Below are 22,512 nucleotides of genomic sequence, written 5' to 3'. Positions count from 1 at the left end.
ATGACGATGCGAAATCTTTAACTGCATTTTTAATTTAAACTTCTACGAAAAAGGCAGCAAAAAAGCTTTAAATACTTTATTTAAGAAATTAGTGCATTAAAAAAGATTATTTTGTTCTCAGTAACACTAAGTATTCATGATTCACTTACAAAATAGTCTGTTCGACGAACATATTAATTGTTCAATTCAGGGGGGGGGGGACACTTCATAGGGCAAGGCAATCGCATTTTTCCAGTTGCTATACAGTTTTATCCAACATCTGAGAACGAAAATTATAATCAAAATACCACGTTGATTAAATAAATATTACATTTGTTTTAACATTTTATCAAATTTATGGCATAAATTGGTATTGTTGAAATGAAAATAATATATTTACTTAAAAGAAAATAAACAAATTTTCGTTGGCATGTTGAACCACTTGTTTAACCAACAACACCATAATTAATGGCGTCGGCGTTGAATTAAGTAATATTAGGTTTAATAAAAAACTTTCTAAGGAAATTTTGTTTCAATCATGTTGAAATAGTAATCTCGTTAAATAATATCAATGATTTCATGAACTACTTCATAAATCACTGTTGACTGTTATGAAACATGCCTGATTCGGCTACGTGTTGTGTTAACTACTGGTACAACAAGAGAAGAGATAATAATAATTAATTTTACTTTAAGTTTCCGCTTGACGAAACTAGGTATGTGTAAATTATTAAAACGATACAAAATAAAAGTTTTGTGTAATTAAAATAGTGATGAGTATTTTGTTTTCATGCCCTACAGAATTTCCTCTTTTTAGGCTGTGTGTAGTCGCACGTTGAGGACAAGCACACAATACATTAATACCTAGGTACTGTTCTAAATGTCAATGAGTCTCAAATTCTGCTCAAACTTGCTACTTATATACTTTAATTAGTCTTAATGTTTTGTATGAATTTTATTTTTTGGTCGAGAGAGAGGTGTGGGTATAAATTTTGTATTGCGTATCCAAGTCTATCCCTTGATACTAATGGCATTATCCTGTGGTAATGATTCTTGCTGTTTTAACATTAATTAAAACAGCAAGCATCATGTGCCACCGGATAAATCATACATGATCATGCCAACAGTATCAAGGGATAAACTTGGATACGTGATACGGAACAATTACCGAGGTGAGGGTTGCGATAAAATGAAGTGTCTTTTAAATTTTTATGTTGAAATTAAGGTTTTTTTTTCGTAACAATTGCTATACACCTGTCTTCAAGAAGTGAAGATACGAGAATGATTTGTACTTTCACCTAATCCATAAAGAATTGATGCCATTGGTAACAGCTTCATTTCAGTTTTTGTGGGAAAATTGTACAACTTAGGCAGTTAAATTTGCCAGAAATACACAGTGCCTGTGTTAATGATTAAATACTTCTGCACGTTTTTTTATGCATTAGTTTTGTTTGCGATTTGTAATGCAATTCGGTAGGTACCTACGAAAATCCTAACCTTAACTTCAATCAACGTGATTCTACTAGAACAGAAATTGTTTCTTGGACATTAAAAAATGCAGCAATTTAATATAATCCAAAAATATGTTACATGTTATGCATTTTAACAAATGTTATGATACGTAAACAAAACATTTTTAACCGAAATGAGGTAAAGGCAAACACTGTCCCGAAGGTAAGAAATTTACTTATTGTTTTAAAAATATTGCTCTCCTAAATCATTTTATGTTACGTTTACCGATATTTAATTAAATGATTTGCTTATAAGGAAAAAAAAATTAAAATCCATATTTTTATAAATATTAATGCATGCACGAAAAAAGTCACAAGCTCGCCAACATTCAGATGAAGCTACAAATTTCCCTACTATTCAAATTAGTGTTTTAAGCATATTAACTGCAAATTGTACTTTCTACGAACAATGTTGTATTTAAATTAAAATTTACTTATAATTTGAAACGTAAGTCTTACTCCAGAAGGTATTTTATCTCGGTTTTAAGCCATTGCAACTTCATTTTAATGTTTGTCAAGTTTGCGTTTTTGTATAGCAACTAGAGCATTTCTGAATAAAAAAAACGTAGAACTGCAATAGCATTGAGTGTCCACTCTGTACTAGTACTTTATTTACTCTATGGTTCAATTGTTGCTTGTCCTCTGACGTCATGGATTCGTATCGCAGGTTAGCGTTACCGTGGAAAATAACGAAACGCATATCGCAAGGTGGGTCGTAATCACCAAATGCGATACGTGTTTCGTTACCGCGTGAAGAATAACGCTAGTCGTCGATGGTGTTCGTAATCAGCCCGCAGGGCTATGCTATATTCCTAAGGAAATATGGAGAACCACAGGATAAAGTGGCAACTAGTATCAAGTAAACAGTAGAGTGACGACATCAGAATTATGGATATCTCTCACTGAAGATTGTCTTGTCTATGCTATCAAAGCACAACACAAATTTACGCAGCCATATTTACATTACGCATTTATATAATATTTATTTACATAATTTATCAAGCTTTAACAGCAGAAATGAGAGGTGTAGTGGCATAAGTGGGAGACAGGTTCTCCTGTCAACAATGAAATACCCCTACTTTCATAGTTTCTTTACTTACTTGGTTGAGCAGAGCGCATGTCGTTCGGCTCTTATCGAAAGGTCGTTGGGGATTCATGTCTCTCCGATCGTCAGGCCGTATGGCCTCGCCAGATGGCGTCGGTCGCCCACGGCGATTCACTTCGTCCGCGGTGTCGTTACTGGCGTTCACTCGGCTGAGGTGGTGGATCTCTGGCTTCGTAGGGCTGCGCTTCCTCCCTTGTAGAAACATCGCGACCCGTTGGGTGTCGGTCTCAAGTCCATGGATGGCAGACCATGTGCTATGCGACTACATATCGCTGGCCACAGACTCTATCCGATCAGTCCGACTGCCCGACGGTATGACCAGGGGGCCGATCCGCTTACAATGTAAATTACTTGGGATGTGAAGCGTCCGGCCCCAGAAAACAAGGTGCGCAGGGAAAGTGGTTGAATAATCGCATTCGCCGTGCATGCACGATCCGGGCCCTGCATGTCCTCGAGCTGGTGTTCTCGGACTGGATCTAGACCCCCATCTGCGATGTGCTGTAATCACATGTGACAGTATTAATTGTTTACAGGAACCCAAGCATTGCATTGGCCGAAAAAAACATACCGGTTAATGTGAAATGGTTATTTATATTGAAGCCTTCCCCGCTGCCTGTCTTAAAATTATTATATTTAAATTACGTGAACAAGAATTTTGACTCAAGGGCGGGGTTCTTTGCTTCGTGGCTGCAGGCAGGGACTCGTCGACAAAGGGCCCCCTTGGCTGTTTTGTCCACTCAGGACGCCGTAACTAATAAAAGCACATGTAAACGTAACTGGTTTTATTAATGCATCACACGATACAGAACTTCACCTTGTACAGTACATCTTCACGTAACTGGCCGTATCATCTTCTACCTTTTCATCTCTGTACACACGGACCTCGATTGGCGGTACTGATTCACGTCTGGCGGAATTCCGAAGGACTACCGTACCGAGGGGCGCAGGCTATCCTGAGAGTGACAGTGACGACGATGAAGGCACGTGGCGAATTTAGTTGTTAAGAAGTGGTAGTCCGGATGGTGAGATAAAATAATAGTTCACTAGTCGCTTATCAAATGACTTAGACAAAACACTTAAATTAAATCCTACACATGGCTGATGGCGAAAACTAATAATAACATTTAAACCCGGTAATAAAGTCTACCAAGGAAAAGTTCCAGAGCTCGAGGTGAAACTGATGCGGTGGTCCTGTTCAGGGAAATTAAATGATAGACGAGAGTTCGTCCTCGTGGTGGCGTGGGGCCACGTTAAGCTGGGTACGGGCGCGGTGGTACCTGACATGGTAACTCACCTGCGACCGCGGCACATCCCAGGAACTGATGCGTTAGAAAGTCAATGTTCACTTTAGGCGCAATGCTGCCCCGCGTGGGCAAAGTTCAATTCTCCGGTCGGAGCGATTAAGGTGTGAAGCGCAGGCACCTCGGCGGGCTGCCCAAAAACACTAAAAAATACGTAAAACACTAAAACGACTCGTAGTCGAGCCACTGAAGAACCGTACGACACGTCATACGATCGATTTAGGGCCGGCCGTGGAGCAGATGAAAATGGATATGGAAATATTACCTATTGAAGCTACATGCTGTTTCTGGCACGAGAAGTGAAGGCTCCTTGTGTGCGGAGCTGCCGGCCCTGGTGAGGTCTGGAAGGCTACTGACAACAATCCCTGGCAACCCGGCTAGGGAGGGGAAGAAATTCCGCGGGAAGCTACAGAGCGCGGGAAGATGATGCCGGCAAGTTTTGTGAACCAAAAGCGATTACAATTACATTAATTAAATATTAAGGAATATTAGATACATCAAAAGTTTTAGTTAATGTTTGTAATTTATATTGCATATGCACTGTGTCCCCGTTGCGAATTGCCACACCTGGCCGGGCGCTTTGTACACACAGCTGGCCGTGACTTACGTCACACCGTTCGAGGCACTGCTCCCCCCTACTCTATGTTGCACGCACGGGCGTGTTCGTAGCACCGGCCCTAATTCAGATGTTGAGGACACATAACGGCCTGTGCTCTCAGAGGGAGCACCGACGGCGGCGTCAATATGTAAGTGGTTTGAAAATGTCTGAATGTACCTTGACGTCGTCCCAAGTGCTCCTCCGGCTCGCTGAGGCCATTATAGACCGTTGCTGCTTTAGGCTTGTGTGTGCGCCGGCGGCCGTGCGCGAAAGTGTAACAAACGGCCTTGGCCGAGAGGGGAATGCCCTGCAGAGGTGCCACCATAACAGTGATGTGTTTTTTCATTAGGGTTTAGCATATGTAATTATGTGAGTGTGTAAATATCTATTTGTGTTGTTGTGTACCTGTAGATGTGTTTCCCGGGCGTCTGAGTCGCGTCTCCCCGCCTGTGACCATGTTGGGCTCCACACACTCGCACACGGAGGGCAGGAGGGGATTCAGTGCGCGCGGCAAGGGGGGAGGCCGCTGAGACGTCGCGGACAGGGTGTCCACAGTTAGTACTTTTCGTACTAGATCTAGTACTTTTATAAGTTTTTCAGTGGTCTAGTACATTTTTACGCTAAGATAAAGTACTTTTTTCTTTAATATAATAATATTACAGTAACTCAAATATGTTTTATTATTAAGGATAATTATTTTTAAAAACTATGGAATGTATGTGGGTGTGTGGTGTGATATTTAAGTTAGAGCATTGCAATTTCATAATAACTTCCTAACTTGTTAAAACCATAACAAATAATAATTTAGTACTTTTTTCAAATCTAGTACTTTTTTTTCGCCTAAGTTGGTACGAAATATTTTTTCCTTGTGGACACCCTGGTCGCGGAGCGTGGGTCAAGTTAGTCGCCTGAGTGGGATGAGAGAGTGCGGTCACGAAGTTGTGAGTGAGAGCAGAACGGGCACTGTCAGTCGCGGCACCGTTGTCACATCACCGTTGTCACATCACCGTCAGTCACATCACCATCGTTCGCGTCGGCAGTTACATCACAGTCTTTTGTGTCATCATTCACGTCACTTCCAGTCATGTCACCGTCATTCACGCCACAATCAGTCGCGTCACTGTCGTGTCACCGCCTGTCAGGTCACTGGTAGTGTTGCGTCGCGCTCAAAGTGCGTGGAGCCGGGCCTCGCCCTGATGGACTATCACAGATGGGGCCATGACAGCCCATGTAAGGTGTGTGATGTGTGCAGTAAACACAACTTAAAGTCATAAACTCTTTTATTTCACCCGAGTTAGGCTAGTTCCCTTGCCACGTGCCACGAACCTTCTCTGCCAGAGCAGCTGGGCAGCGACTCCGAACCACGGGAACGGCCCTAACATCGAAAACCTCTACAGAATCATTAGAAATAACACAAGGAACTCAATAAAACCATTATAGATTTTTTTTTAAAGTGGCGCCCCTACAGTCTACAATAATTCTATAATATTGTAAGGATTCAAAATTTATACTGAAGATAAAAATAAAAATTTACGAAAAAATTTAGAATAGCTTTATTTAAATCTCTCCTTTTTTTCTTCTAATGCTACATTTAAAAATCCTATGGTCTCATTGATTCTCTGCCGACCTTCGTGGCATATTCGGATGCACATATGCATAGGTGCGAGTAGTCCTGTGTTCGAGTCTAAAGTAATTAATGGGGTTTAAAATTGGAATGGAAATATTTGATTGTTAATATTGACGCCGTCCCCACTACCTCCATTGAGTTTTACGTGATTTTTATATGGTTCGTGATCTCAGCGTAGGTTTGGCCTTGTGGCTAGAGGTAGGGGTTAACGCAGTAGGGCCCCCCGAGCTGTTATGGCCACTCGGGACGCCTGAAGAAGAACACAAAATTACTGGTTGATGCCTGATGAATTTATTACGGCACAGCCCTATACATAGTGCTGCCCGTCCTGGCCGTAACGGTTGTCCCGAATTGATTAGTCACACGCGTAGCCACTTTCTCAGTGACGGCTCACGATTTTACTATGCGTGAAGGACATACTCTTGCACATGATGCGACGGTTACAGAATAAACCCTAACATGACATAGTACACCCTGACGAATAAAACACTTCACTATTACACATTACGTATTACACTGGGCTAATGACACCTATGCCCGTAACTCCGGCAATTCTACCTGACTCTTAGACTTGTCCCAGATATTGACTCGTTAGTAAGTTTGGTTGCACGTGTCACCTACTGGCTGCCCCGTGTGGGCTGAAACTAGTTAGCCGGTTGGCTAGGTTATTGCGTGAAGTGCCGACGTAACTTCTCGTAGATCACTCACAGTACTTACGTATTACGATGAACGCTCGTCTTGGAGCACTGATTTAATTAAGTAAAATACCACATGGTAAGTCGAGGCCAAACACGGAACTGTACGAAAAGGATTGTGAAAGTTATAACTATTGAAACTACATATCGGTGATAAAACAAATTGCTGGTCCCGTGTTGCCCGGAGGCTGCCGGCCTCTCAGAGCTCCGGAAGGATACTGCCGCTCTCACCGCACGCGACCCCCCTCCCCTGCCAGTCCTCCCGCGGAAATGTGTGATTTTCGCGGGAAACTGAACCGGCCAGGTTTGGGACAAGGCGCACAGTGAAACATAATTTTGAAGGAATTAAAATATTAATTGATAAAAATAATGTCTAATAAAATCCTGTGAAAAAAATACATATATTACATTTGTTGTAGTTCGGTAGAGGGATATGCCACACCCGGCCGGATCCTTCCACAGACGTAGCACTTGTTGTCTGGCATTCGCCTCGTTGCACGCTCTATACTTTGGTGCGCGCACGAGCGCGTTCGGTGCACATGCCTTTGTGAGACGTTGATGAGGCATAGCGGTCTATGCGACATAGAAGAGCAGTGGCGGTTGGCGTCAATATGATAAAGAGATTCTAATAAAAGGACAAAATTGACCACTGGCCTTTGTTTCAAGCTGTGGGCCACAGAGTAAAAAACATTTGAGCAAATATAATTATATTTTTGAAGTTATACTACTGACGTGTCCCGGCAACAGCGTCCAGTGCTGGAGTGGCTTGAAGTGATGTGAACAGCCTCCTGGGGTGTGATGTCCTCAGTCGTCACTGGCGAGCAGCTCCTGTAGGCGGGCAGTTTGCCTAGCAGAGCAGGGCTGTGGCCTTTCCTCTTGCTGGACAACTTGGAAGAGGAGGGAGGGAAAGGCAGCTCCAGGAGGAAGGGTCCTAGAGCATAATCTTCAAGAGACCGCTCCAGGGGAAGTGGGATGCTAGAGAATAAACAAGAGTCTAGCGGCAGCACCACTACTTTCTGCAACTGGCTGCAAATGCCGCACCGCTCACACTCGTTCCGGGGCCGGCGGCGCGATCCCGCAACGGGAAGCCTTTTCACTGACGAGAGAGCAAAACGTCCGTACGTGCAGTTTCGTTTTTTTTTTGTTCATTGTAAATAAATATGGGGGTGTTGATAGAAGGAAAGACCATAAACAAGGCAATGGTATTTATTTGTAATTGTTTTTAGAGGAAAATACCTAATTGATGAAACTTACTTCGTGGATTTGTATATTTTTCATACCGTATAAAAATCTAGGTAGTCTTTGTCTTCCACAAATATTCTCGGGACGCCCCATATTCCCTTGCAATTTTACGCAACTTGTAATTTTCAGGTAAGGACATTTTAACTAATGGTCAATTATGTTAGGTTAGCTACATTATAAATAATTTAAAATATTGTGGACGGTTGATTTGGTTAGGATAGCTACATTAAAGATACTGTGAAATCATGTAAACGGTTTCCTAACGCTGGATAGCTACATATTAAAAAGTTATTTGCTAAGCAACCATAAAATGATTTTACAGTATTTTTAATGTAACTATACTTACCTAATATAATCAACTATCCACTAAACAGTCTATGTGGCTTTTTTTATACTGGAGTGAAAAAACGCGTGCTTAAAAAAAACCATCAATCTCTAGGTCGTTGGGGTAGGCACTCCCAATCGGCCAACTTCGGAAAGGCTCGTCATTTGCAGTCAGTTGTGGGAAGTAGTGGTGCTGCCGCTAGACTCTTGTCGTATACACGATATTGTTTTCTCCCTTTTTTAAGTATGTGTCAGATCTGACTACACCCGAACTGATAATTTTTAATTTTTTTTCTTCCGAAAGTACATGTATTTACCCGTCTTTTATTGGTGTGCTATCGTTGGCAATCTTGGGATAGAGAAACAAATTTTTGTTTTTAATTTGTTAGTCAAAAAACCATAACAATCGATAACAATTCAAAATTTAAAGATGGTGGTGCTGTGAAAAGGCGGGTTTTTATTTTTTTTTGTATTTTAGACTTTTAGGGGAATAATATATTTCGATTCAGTGTTGAGATAGAAATAAACTGTGTTTTTTGTTATAAGGTTAAGCGAAAATGTCTTTTGGATTCGGTAGTTCTGGCTTCCAGGCTACTTCGACAGCGACACCAACGTTTGGTACTGCCACCAAAGGTTAGACTTAAGTATATTAGTTGACTGAAATTCTTACCCTTGAGAGCGATTTCTGTGTAAAACTGATTTGATTTGATTTATACTTGTGATTTGGTTTTAACCCGGTGGCAGGTACTACTCTCCATTTCTACTCTACCTCCCTTTCATTTTAGTCGTCTCCTTAGGACACTTGCATCTCTTACCTCTAGCATTCTTTCCACCAACCCATTCCAATTACTTTCCGCATAAGAATTGCATGCCTTCCTCTTACTCCACCTCTGTTCCCTCTAGAGCTTCCACTTCTAAACCTTCCGCACTGGTAATTAACGGACAGCGTGGCTGTTTAGAACGTAATGAAATAAATCGGAAAACATCGTTTTCACTCATGACACTTATACCTAAATTTACTCCGAAGATATGGTTGTGTAATTCCTACTAGTGTGTGAAAAAAATTAAAAATTTTATATCTTATATTAAGTACAATGCCTGTGCTTTTACGCTGCCATCGCCGTTCATTGTTTACCTGCAATAAATAGGAATATATGTTTTCTATGTACTTGAGACGTTCCAGAAGTAACCCTGAAAGGAATGATTCTTAGTTCCTACTGGTTTGTGAAAAAATAACAGTTTACAACTTACATTACAATACCTATGTACCTATTATCGCAATTGACGACATTCATTGTTTACCCGTATGGGTTTTTGAAATTTTTTTTGGAGAACTTTAGTCAATGTAGATGTTGTATAAATTAAATTTGTTTAAATAATGACTACATAATGCAATTGTAAGGAATTTCTTATACTCATATTTCATGTTTGTTTTATTTCACTAAGAAATTGTATTACGAAATGTTTGTTCTGTTACATGGCATTTAAAGTAGTTAGGTACTTACTATTTTGAGTCACTTAACGGACGAGACCAATGGAAGGCAAAAATTTATATAGATTTGTTAACGTCGTTTATATTCTGTGAGATATACGTGCTGTGCACTGAAGTAGCCGACACATTGAATTTTGTAGTATTTCCAAGGAATTCTTTGATTACAGCTGTTGTATATTCTGTGTTTGATATGGCTGGTGTAGCATGTATCCCAGTTTATCCCTTGATCCTGAAGGCTTGATCATGATGAAATGATCCTGTTGGCTTGAGCCTGTGGTACATAATGATTAAAAAAAAAAACCCAAATAGTTTTAAATTCATGTAACACTCAGTAAATTTCCAAAGTAAAAAAAAAAATAAAAAAAAATTGTAAGGTTGCAACAAAAATTAAATATCTCCAGCAGTAAACAGTTCACTTTGATAAAATTTAAATTGTTTGAGCATTATACCACATCTTGACTTCGTAGCTAGTTAGTCACAATATTGTACAATAATTTTCACCTACATTTAATGATATCTGTTACAGCATATTATGTATTGTATTCTTTATAAAAAGATAATATTTTAACTGATGTATGAAAATAATATTAATGAAAAATTTAAAATGATTTTGTGATATGACAAAGGGCCTTTGTGTTAAATTAGTAGTCTATAAATAATAGTTATTATGAAACATTAATTATAGATATTAACTTACTTAAATTTGTAATTCAAAAATTTTCATTTATTTTGGCATATAAATTTATTATGCATCAGAGCCAGTTTTTTTAAAAATACATCACCTTTTTTTGTCTAAATGCGTTTTTGCCCAACAACCATGCTCCTGAAATGCATATAATAAGTTTGTACGATTATGTGTTTATCAAAATGTTGTCAATGTTACAGTATGATACTAAATGACAGGATAATTGTTCAAAAAAATTATACTTAACTAAAATACCCTTTTTTTTTCCTTGCAATATTTTTTTTTTACTATACACATTATTTAAATTAAATATCTGTATATAGTGAAATTTATCAAAAGTATATTTAAAAGTGTACTTAAAATTTCCTTATTTTACACATAAAATGACTACTTATCAATATGATTGTACCTTAAATTAAGTTAGTCAGCTATAGATATTGGAAACTATGCAACAAATAAAAGAATTTAAAGCATAAAAAATATTTACTACACCATCCAAGCACTTCTTATAAAGCAACTAGTATGATATTAGGTGTTTAATAAAAAGTTTTACACAATTGTATATATTAAAAAAGTTAATATAATTTTGGTCAAAGTTTGTTAGCAAATACATTCGGAATATCTTTGCTGCACTGGGCGACGTCCCACCCTGATATGATGCTTGGTACATGATGCTTGCTGTTTTAGTTTAGTACGTCGGAAGATCCTGCACCTGGCATTTATGGAGACCAGTTCTTCAGAATACGTGATTTCAGATAACATGAACATTTTTAGGAACACATTATTAGTCATGCATTCTGGAGTTTTGAGGGTGCATGATTACTACAGCTGATTGAACACAAATACACACAACCGCAGAGAAATGGCAAGTCTCTGAAAAATGTTTAACATTAATTCGTATACAAATTGCAGTTTTTAACTTTAGTCAAAATCCCATAGAGAATTTTACAGCGTTGGAAATTGAGTTTGCTGAAACGGTACAAGACATAGGCGTTGTGGATTCAAGTTTAAAATGACAATTTGTTTTCTATGTTCCTAAGTCACCGCAGCATGTTTTCAGACATACCTGGTATGAATAAAATATACCAAGCAAAAATTGGGGTTAAACCAGGTGAGCCAATCCTATCCGATACGAGCTAAATACTTCAAGGAAGCTGATGAATACCTTCACTTGATGTTAGGTTAGAATGTTATTGCCAGAGAACCGAGTCTGTACGCTAACCCTATTTTAATTTGTCCGAAAGAAAGACGGATCAGTTTGTTTATGTGTGGATGTGTATGACATTAACCGTATTACCGTAAGAGACTGCGAAAGTCCTCGTGATATATTGCAATTATTGTATCAATGGGTTAAAAACAACACTGGATTTATCTGCCGGATACTGGCAAAATCTCTTTGCGCCATGATTCCAGGAAATATACAGCATTCCTGTTTAAAAACCATCAGTACATATTTAAAGTTATGCTGTACGGTTTATGCAACACAGTTGGTGATTTTACTTGTTGTCTGGACGCAACGTTAGAACCCAAATTAAAACCTTTTTCACATGCTTATGTTCACGATATAATGATTACGACCTCGACTTACCAAGAGCACATAGAACATATAGTACATCTCATCCTTTCCAAGCTAAGAGATATAGGAATGACAGTGAAATTGAAAAAATCTGTATTTTGTAGACTGAACTACCATTTATAGGCCACGTGTTAACACATTCAGAGATTAAAACAACACCTGAAAAATTACAAGTCATTACAAATTTTCCAGTTCCTAAAAACGTGAGACTACTAAGAGCTTTCTTAGGTGTAGTGGGATTTTATAGAAACTGCAGCGACAAAATATTTGGTTTGGCATTACTGTTATTCGAATTATAAAGAAAAAAAGGTAATGGAAATGGAAAATACAAGAGCAGAGAGCATTCAAAAATATAAAATCAGTGTTTCCGATTCAAGGTCAAGAGTTCCTATTCCATACAGACGCTTCTGCGTATGCTCTAGGCACCAAACTCGCACAAATAGCTGATGATGATATCGAGAAAACTGTGGCCATGGCTTGTGACGGAAAAAGAGACACTCTCTATCATATGATCTTTACAAATATTCTGAGATTTATTACTAGGAGAAAAAAATAAAACTGCTATTGGATCACCAAAAACTCATATGTTCGAAGGCAGGAAAAATGTTCAGAAGTAGATTATCAATGGTGTCTGTTAATCCAAGAGTTTGACATTACCATATGTCATATAAAAGGAAAGGAGAATATCGTAGCAGATTTTTTGAGTTGAGCCCCCAATTTAGATTCTAAAACAACTAGTCGGTAAAAATCATACGAGTTTCTAATGGTTAACATTTTAACTGATCATTTAAGGGTTAGCACTTGTTTAAAATATATTTTTGACAATCTGCATGATTTACAAGAGAAAGATGATTTCTGAAAGAAATGAATAATTAAATTTCAAAATACAGAACAAGATGAAGTATTGCATAGAAAGTATTACATCTAGCAAAGAAATAATTTTCTTTCTAAGTAACTGAGAAATGGGTTTTGACGATATGTCGAAGCCAATTATACAGAAAAGCATGATAAATGAGGTTGCTAAATAAACACTCATTCTCCTAGGCCATATGGGAGCAAAGAAATTGTTCAAAACTAGACAAATGTATTGGCAACATGCAGAAAACCATTATAATATAACGTTATATGATTTATGTCAAAAATCAAAGCATGCGCATAAAAACTTGGTTGCTGAAAAGCAACCAATTATCCGTAGAGGATCTCTAGATTTAATTTTGGTAGATTTATTCGGTCCTTTGCCTGGATCAGTAATGGTTTTGTACTGATAGATATTTTTTTCCAAATTCACAAAATAATTTCCTTTTAGTAAGTCTCAGCATATTAGGCTACATAAATTGAAACAATGGTGAATTAAATGGGTTTACCCAATATTGTTTTTTCCGATAGAGGTATGCAATTTACCAGTAACTAATGTTTGGCAAAATGGATTACAGAAATTAAATATTATTTCAACTCTATCCTCTTTTAGACATCCCCAAAGCAATCCTGTGGTGAGGCAAATGAGAAATTTAGGCAACATGGTGCATGTGTTATGTCATAATCAACGAAGTTGGCATAGCAAAATTCTGTTTATAGAATGCGTTATGAATAACACCGTACATAGTGCTAGGGGATTAACGCCTATTGAAATATTAACGGGAAAAAGATCCAAAGTTCTTCCGTCAACAATATTACCCAATTTAGATCGGGACACCACTGAGGGAAGAAACAGGAATTGTTGGAAATATTAGCTGAAATTTCACGTCTCGTGAAAGCTAGATTAATAACAGCTGCTGAATCAAGAAAGAAATACCAGAAATCTACAAACATAGCCAAGTTTACTATAGGAGACTTAGGGTGACGAGCACCAATTCAGATAAATGTACTACTTTAGTTTTGAAACTATGTTACAACTAAGGAAGTATTATACTCATGTAGTAGTGTAAAACATGAGTTTTCATCAGAGAGCTCATTCACAAAATACTTGTATAGTCTCAACTAATGTAGTTTTCTGCCAATACTAATTTAGTTATTCTGCATTCAATTGTTTTTGGAAACATAACCTAACTATTCAGTGAACAGTAACTTTAGTATAATATAAAGTAGTGGTAAAGGTGAGTTGTGAAGTATTATAAAGTGTTTAAATTTAAGAGTGCAGAGGCATTATGGATGAGGAAATTAAAAAGAAGAAAGGAAAGCACATTTCTTAGAGTGATAAAGCAAGATTTTTGGAATTAATGAAAACACATGTCAATATATTGGAATGTAAAAAACATGACAATAATGCTATAAAGAAGAAGAGGCTAGCTTGGGATAATGTTGTGGCAGAATATAATGCTGAGGCTTTTTAAACATAAATCTTAAGTCCAGTAAATAATCCTGTGAATTGATTTGAAAACAAAAGCTAAGAAATCTGTTTCTAAACAAAGACGAGCAATGATCAACACTGGCAGAGGAAAGAAAGAGCCTGACTTAGATGAAAATACAAAAATAGTAGCAGATTTAATTCCACAAGTATTTGAAAGCATTTCCAATGTGGTAGATGATGACAATGAAGAAGATCCATATGATGACAGAATGATTGTTTGGTCGGAAAATCTGATGAACCAAGCATATTAATTGAATGAAATTCAAGAAACTGTAAAAACATTGATTTCATAGCTCAATAAGTTAGCCCATGGGACACTGAAACAGCTAAGAAAAACCCATTAATATTTGATAACGGTAAGTAGTCCTACATGCAATACTTTTTTGTTAATGTTGTACTGGTTGCTCACAAGCTAAGTAATAGACTGCTCTGAGGGCTATAGTAATCCTATTAGCTGGGCCCGCAGTCTTTATTTTCTTGCGACAAAATGACTGTCCAATATAAAATCAATGTTTTTCTTTAGAGAGATAGCTGATATCAATGTTATATTTAGATTTATTTATAGGCCTAATAATTTTCAAAACTAAGCACTTAACAATGAATGTTGTATTTTTTTTGTTGAATAGTTGCCACATTATCATGGCTAAAAAGGAAGCAGAGGAAAAACTAATCATCAAACTCCACTGTATCTGAAAATGCTGCTGAATTCCATGCATTGAAAATTAAGTTGTTGAAAGAGGAGCACCATGCTAAAACGATGTTGATAGAAGGACAAAGAGAAATGGCAGAAACGGAACACCTCTTAAATATGAATATACTTCATAAATATTATGACAATGTGACGTGACTAACTCCAATCAAACTGTTGAGGAAACTGTTGTTGATAGTTCTGGGGAACAAGTTGTTAACAAAAGTAATTTACATAATTTAGGGCAACTAATAACAGGTCAAGAAAATATATTTTATTTAACTCATTTGTAATCTAATAAGTCTATATACAGCTATTGTCTATATTCATTACATTTCTGTCTATCATTTTAATATGTCTAATTTGTTTAATGTGTCTATTTTTATGTCTATTATTTAAATAAATGTGGGTTAATAAATTGTGTTTTAACAAGTATTATATATTTATTTAATATAAAATTAAAGTAAGTGAATTACATGAATTTAACTCAATTTAAAGTGACAATAAAATAATTATAATGGATGAAAACCTCGTTGCAACCATGTAGGACACCTTAATAAGAAAAGTAGTCCAGAACTATTGCTTTCCTCACTTGATCTCCAGTAACATCTGCTACTGCTTCGTGATAAGTTTCATTCTCAACATCCACTTCATCAGCTTGAAACACATTACCGGTACTTCTAATCCAAAATTATGGAGAATGGCAGATGAAACTATAACAGTTCCACATTTATTTGGATCAAATCTCATCTCTTTGGTGAGTATTTGGAATCTTTTCTTCAAGACGCATCTCTCCTATAGTTCTTGATGCTAACACAGGAGTCATTAAGTTTGTAGATAGGGCATAGCCGCTATCTCCAACAAGGAGATCTTCATAGTCTCCGGCTTCGAATCTGGCTCTCGCATTGCTGTTATCCCAAACTCTAGCATTATGAGTAGAGCCTGGCCAATGACTCACCGTATTTAATATTTTCATGTCTGCATTGCATATTATGTGAGTGTTTAGTGAAAACCATCCTTTTCTGTTTCTAAATAGTTCATTGTTAGGGTCTGGTGGACACAGAATGCTTATTTGAGAACAATCAATAACCCCTATTATATTTGGGAATCCACCAAGCATATAAAATGCTCTTTTCTTAGATATACGCTGTTCTAAAGTGATTGGCATTCATAGCATCAAGAACTATAGCAGAGATGCGTCTTGAAGAAAAGATTCCAAATACTCACCAAAGAGATGAGATTTGATCCAAATAAATGTGGAACTGTTATAGTTTCATCTGCCATTCTCCATAATTTTGGATTAGAAGTAATGTGTTTCAAGCTGATGAAGTGGATGTTGAGAATGAAACTTATCACGAAGCAGTAGCAGATGTTACTGGAGATCAAGTGAGGAGATATAAAAGCATTTACAACCTTAAAACAAGCTCTTCCTGCAGTTGTGTGAACATTGATCAAATCTCCTGCTGGTATTTGGTAAGTTCCTGTACGGAAAATTCGTAGTGCACACAGGAGCTGCAGCATAAGCGACAAAGCATAATTCCTTTTGGTATCAAACTCAAAATATGGTCCTACCATGTCAAGCAATGTAGATACAGAGACTTTACTAAAACCAAACCATTCTCGGAAGTTTGTGTCTCCATACATCTGAAAGGGATCTCTTCTATCTCGAACGGTTCTTTTTATAGGCTCAGGATCATCTTCTTCAATTACAATTTCATCCAAGTAGTCTAAATAATCCATACTGTTTTTATCTCAAAACAATTTAAGTTTTCACAACAAAAAAATTGTTAAATCAACAATTTAATTAACAGCAAAGAAGGTGCAAACATACATGTCACTAGAGTTATTTAAATAACTCATGGTATTGGGTAGGAGTATATTTTAGCTTGCTTTTCTCCCACACTTACTACCTTATTATATTTCTCTAGAGTGGTGTACACCATATAACATTTACTCTCAGGAGAAATTCAAAATACTCATTTAGTTAAGTACTATGGAAATATTGTATACTATGTTAATAATAATTGTTATTGTGCTTGCCATTTTTGCACGCCTTAAGTATAAAACTTCTTTAGTTAACATTACTCCTGTTTGGTGCTCGTCAGCCTTAGTGTTAAAACACACTAATCCAGTCAGTAAATGTTGGGATTTTATTGTAAAAAAATTATTCTAATTGTATGACGGACCGTATAAAGTCACGGCAGTAATTAGAGAAAATTGTTACCAATGTTGTCAAGCCTTAATGATGACAACATCATAAGTAATTTCAACATCTCACAACTGCGACCCTATAAGCAAAAGGTTAGTGTCCAACACATCTCTGCTTCAACATAATCTATCTGAATATGTATAAATAGTAGATCATGAGGCAGATTATTGTATAGACTGTAGTAGGAACTAAATTATTTTTCCTTTGAGAACACGCATGTGTGTAACGTATTTTGTTTAGTACTTTTTTTTATACATCAAAGCACTAAAGAAATGAAGAGGTTATTTGTATAATCACTGTGGTAATATGACAGTTGATTTTATTTAGTTACTAGCTGACCTGGCGAACTTCGTACCGCCTAACAGTCAATGAATGTCATGTTAACTTTTAGCTAAACTTAATTTAGGATGTTATTAATGTAATAAAATGAATACTAAAAATTCAATAAAAGTACAAAAATCAAGTATTTTAATGGCGTGTCTCTGTCAGCAAGACATTTGCTTTATCGAGCCTATTTATTTTGCTGCATGGATTGAACTCGGGTTGATTCTCTTCACTGAAGCACTTTGTGATATACAACATTTTTCATTTTGTTATCAGGCGCAAGAACAAATAAAGCAGCTGGTTTGCTGACACGTGAACATGCCATGTACAATTGACAATGAGAAAAACATGCATTTTATAGATTCAGACGACAAAAACTTAAGGATTGGCCTTGTGATTTGTTAATCGTCATGTCGAATGCAAGACAAATCGGAAATTGAATTAGTTTAAACTTAAAGGGCATATCGGTTGGGATCATCAGAATCCTCAGAATGAGAACTTTGAATTTTCCTTTGCGTATCATCGCGTGAATCACATTGCTCATCAGTTTTCTTATCACCAAACACGTTCCATTGCATAGTTTTGGTTGTTTAGATTTCGAAGCATGATGACTACCGAGCCAACCTTCAGTTGTAAATTGTGCATTGGTAAACGAGGCACATCCAAGGAGTTTAAAAATTCAGTTGGATAGTTGGTGGCTTCATTTTCGTTTGTTACACAGTCAATAGATTTGAATGAATGCAGAGAACCAACGATTTGAACCTGAATTACGAAGTTTAAGTCATCCACATCTTTGTTCTTAGCCACCAAAATTGCTCGCTCACTCAACCATTTGTTATTTTTGAGGTTAGCAATGATGTTTGGGAACACTTCGTTGATGAGCTCGTCTTTCGATGAGACAAAATTGCAAAAATTCGGAGGATATGAAATCAATCCGCTCGATTCGTTGACAGGAACATGGCCATTACTACCGAAAGTCAGCAATTTCTTGGAGAAATCTTCAGCAAATGGATCGTTCAGCAATGCAACTTTCATGTTTGCTGCCATCTGAAGATTCTTAACATTGCGCCACGGATTTGATGATTTGAGGCTAGCGTTTATTTCATCGGCAGCAGTCGATCCTGGAATGACTGGCAGTGTTTGGCGGAAATCATCAGCCAGTAAAATCATTGCGCCACTAAAACATCTCGAGTCATTGTGCAGATCTTTCAATACTAATGCGGCGCTCTTCTCTTGTGATTTCTCGTTCTTCATTGGATTGATTCGCAATGTTCTGAAGCCTAATTGCATTACGGCTTTGTTGGTAAATATTAGATCTTTTTTCGGCATTGTTAATAATAATACTCGCAAAATAAGATTTATTAATAACACACACAAAACAAACAAATTGACCGGTAACTTTTATATGCATTTTTAAAAACAAATCATAGATAACATAAAACAAAAAAAAAATTACACTTTTGCTTCTTAAAGCGTATATACTGACAGGCAGTGGCACTGGAATGTTTCGAGAGTTTCTCATTCATTCTGTGTTGTCAATCTTTTTTATTATTTTTTAATAATAATTTTAATTTGTTTGGGTGATTCATTTTAATTCATTTCAATGATGAAAGTAAACAATAAATCACAAAATAGGTAAAAACAATTGTCCCAAACATGGCGACGACAAACGGTTTAGAGCTTTAGTTTTTCTTACTCTCTCTACTTTATTCGTTAGAATAGCTTCGCGGCTATTGTTTGGTGGACATAGAGAAATAACACACACAGTGTCTACGTCTGTAACTTTGTATATCTATGGCCAATCTGCATGAAATGAGCTGTCAATTTCAGAATATGGCGGAGTTCCAAACCTAATTTATTTACTTGATGTAGGCTTTTGGACATACGCCATTGCTTAGCACATGTATGTCTGCAGAAGAAAACTACAAAAAAACACAAATTAAGCAAAAATTGCTGTTGTCAGGATTTAACGCCACACAATATTCCACAACAGGAATATGGTCAACAAACAAGGAAAAAACAAAGAAAAATGGACTAACAGAACGAAAAAACCCCCACAAATGATGACAGCACAAAAATTCCGAACCCATAAAGATTCAACACAACAGTTGAAACGAGTCAAAAAACACAGCAAAACGAAAAGACGAAACAAACACAATAGTTTTCCAAAAAAACAAAAAAACAAAACAAAGAGAAACGAAAAAACCCCCACAAATGATGACAGCACAAAAAATATTGAACCCAAAAAATTCAGCACAACAGTCAAAACGAGACAAAAAACACGACCAAACGAAAAGACGAAACAAACCCAACAGTTTTCTAAAACAGAAACAAGCGACGTTTCGGGAACTGCTATCTGCTCCCGTCCTCAGGCAGAGACGCACATGGTACGGAAACACAGGTGCGACTGAGAAGGGGCTCCGCCGTTTCCTCATATGCTCGGCCGGGAGCGTGTGACAGCGATACCGGGAACTATTACGTTCCCATAACTCGCTATGTGGTCGCCAATATAAATAGTGCAACCCCGTCACTTTGATCGAATCATTGGAAACGTCGGCGGGGCGCGATGTGTGTGATTTTAAGATTAAAGGTGGCTCACGGTCCAGAAGAAGTAAAATAGCTGTCGCATGTTGCTTGGCTCTATTTTTAATAGTGTAGGTGTCAGGCGGGGGGAGGTCACCCTTTCCCCTCAGTTAGTTGGCTAACTGATGCATGAGAGTGTCGTGATGTCTGTATTTAGAGGCGTGTGGAGTGTGCGCAAAAATGGCCTAATTAATTTCGTTGTGTGAGTGTAGTGTATAGCTCCAAGGCCGCACATACCCGGCTGACCAAGCAGGCATATCATCGTGTAAGTTTACCGATGTGTAGGAGAAATTACATAGATTAGTAAACACCTGGCCGCCTTAAGGACCGAACTATTGCGTTCCAGTATAGTTCGGTCAAAGTTAGGCTAAACCAGTATTGCTGTAGTTAGCCCCCAGGCTGTTGCCGTCTAAACCTGAAAAATAGAGAGTGAAATTAGTAAATGAATGTCATCCTATTCTATTATTGTTCGAGCAGAGAGATGCCCTCGTCCAGTTTTTTTTTTTGTCGCAATTCAAAAACCCATGCCTTCCGAAACGCGGCCGGCACTGGAGGTGAAGCCTGCCAGGCGGGTCTCGCCCTTCAGGCATACGGAGTCAGCCCTAACACACAGGCAGTGGACCGCTGCATGGGTCAAAACCTACACCTGCATGCTTCGGACCATTTCGAATTAGCAAGAAAATGAAAGTTACATTAATGAATTAATTAATAATGGCTGGGGAAAACAACTAGCAAGGACTAGTGGAGGAGGTGGGGGAAGGAAAGATTTGGTAATTAAAGGAATTTGGGCCTGCGGTCGAGTTGTCGCTGGTTTATAATTAGAGCCCCGCTGGGTCAAAGGTAGTGTTGACGCAATAAAATAGAGCCCCGCTGGGCCAAAAGTAGTGTTGACGCAATATTTACGAGTCCTGGGCATGTCAATCATTGGCTAGTCCAATGTTGATTATTTGCACCGCAGGACGTAGACAGGCACATCGGGGCCAGAGGGAAACGTCTGCTATGTTTGCTAAGTTGCCCTGCGTACATGGGATGTGTGGATTCTAGTATAACCTGGCTTAGGCAAGTCGCGGTTTTTTAAACTGTCGCTGTGCAGCTGGGTCGTAGTCCGGAAGTGAATTCATATAAGTATTGGCATGTTCAGGGAGCTGGCCATAAAAAGACCTGTTTTGCCGTTTTATATATTCCTCTACATATTCTACTTTGAGTAGCTGGTGTACTTCTAGTGTGCTGGTGTACCAGCCGCAATCTGCAATGGCTCTAAGAAATTTATTTTGAGTGACCTGTACTTTATCGATATGGCATTTTGCTGCATAGCCCCAGATTTCGCAAGCATATAATAATTGAGGGCGAACTATTTGTAAATACAGCTGTAATTTTTTCTTTCTAGGAAATTGGGGGGCCTTAAACATTGAGTATAGGCTGCGCAAAGTGCCTCGCGCAAACTGTGTCACCTTAGTGGTGTGAACTTTCCAGGTGAGCCTGGTATCTAGAGTTAAACCTAAATATCTAGCCGATTTAACAAATGGTATGGCTTGATTAAAAATTTTTAATTCGCGGTCGGGGGCGGTGTATTTTTTAGTTAAAATTAAAGTTGTGGACTTGGCTCCATTTATTTTAATGCGCCAGCGAGTGTACCATTGTTCGAGTGAGGTAAGCTGCCTCTGAACTTTGGTTAAAGCAAACTTCAAATTCGGGGATTGATATATTATTGCAGTGTCGTCTGCATATAATTGCACGTGGGCATGTTCCCGCGGGATGTCGGCTGTGTAAACATTATAGAAAAAGGGTGAGAGTGGGGACCCCTGCGGCACACCTGCTGTCAGCTCCCGAGTGGATGATTTCGCCCCCTCTATTGATACAAAAAATTTTCGACGCCATAAATAGTGGGCCACCAGATGAATATACGTGTCTGGAAAGTTAAATGTAATTAATTTTTGAATTAAGCCAGGTATCCAAACTTTGTCGAAAGCTTTTTCCGCGTCTAGCATCGTTGCGACAGTAAATTTCGCTCGTGAGTTAAAACCGTCAGTGGCCTCTTCAATGAGCTTAATTAGGGGGTGAGAGGTAGAGTGGCCCCTTCTAAAACCAAATTGGTTATCTGGAATGACTTCGTGTTCGTCCGAATGGTGTTGAAGTCGTTTGAGTAAAATTTTTTCGAAAATTTTACTCATGCTATTTAGGAGGCTAATAGGTCGCCTGTTTTGTGGTAGTGACGCATTTTTTCCC

At 37.9% G+C, this 22,512-nt stretch overlaps 1 protein-coding gene across 1 annotated transcript in view; it reads left to right on the top strand.

Annotated features, from left to right (window-relative positions):
* The first annotated feature begins 8,593 nt into the window (after window positions 1-8,593).
* The window catches only part of LOC134546274 (probable nucleoporin Nup54), a 109,411-nt gene continuing 95,492 nt past the window's right edge, over window positions 8,594-22,512 (top strand). The window contains exon 1 of the mRNA XM_063388982.1: window positions 8,594-9,015. Coding sequence (XP_063245052.1) covers window positions 8,940-9,015 — 76 coding nt within the window. The 5' untranslated portion in view covers window positions 8,594-8,939. The remainder of the gene's footprint in view (window positions 9,016-22,512) is intronic.

Source organism: Bacillus rossius, chromosome 1, assembly GCF_032445375.1.
Source record: "Bacillus rossius redtenbacheri isolate Brsri chromosome 1, Brsri_v3, whole genome shotgun sequence".
Taxonomy (NCBI): Eukaryota; Metazoa; Arthropoda; class Insecta; order Phasmatodea; family Bacillidae; genus Bacillus; species Bacillus rossius.
Note: the sequence above shows the minus strand (reverse complement) of the source record. Positions and strands in the feature narration are given on the sequence as shown.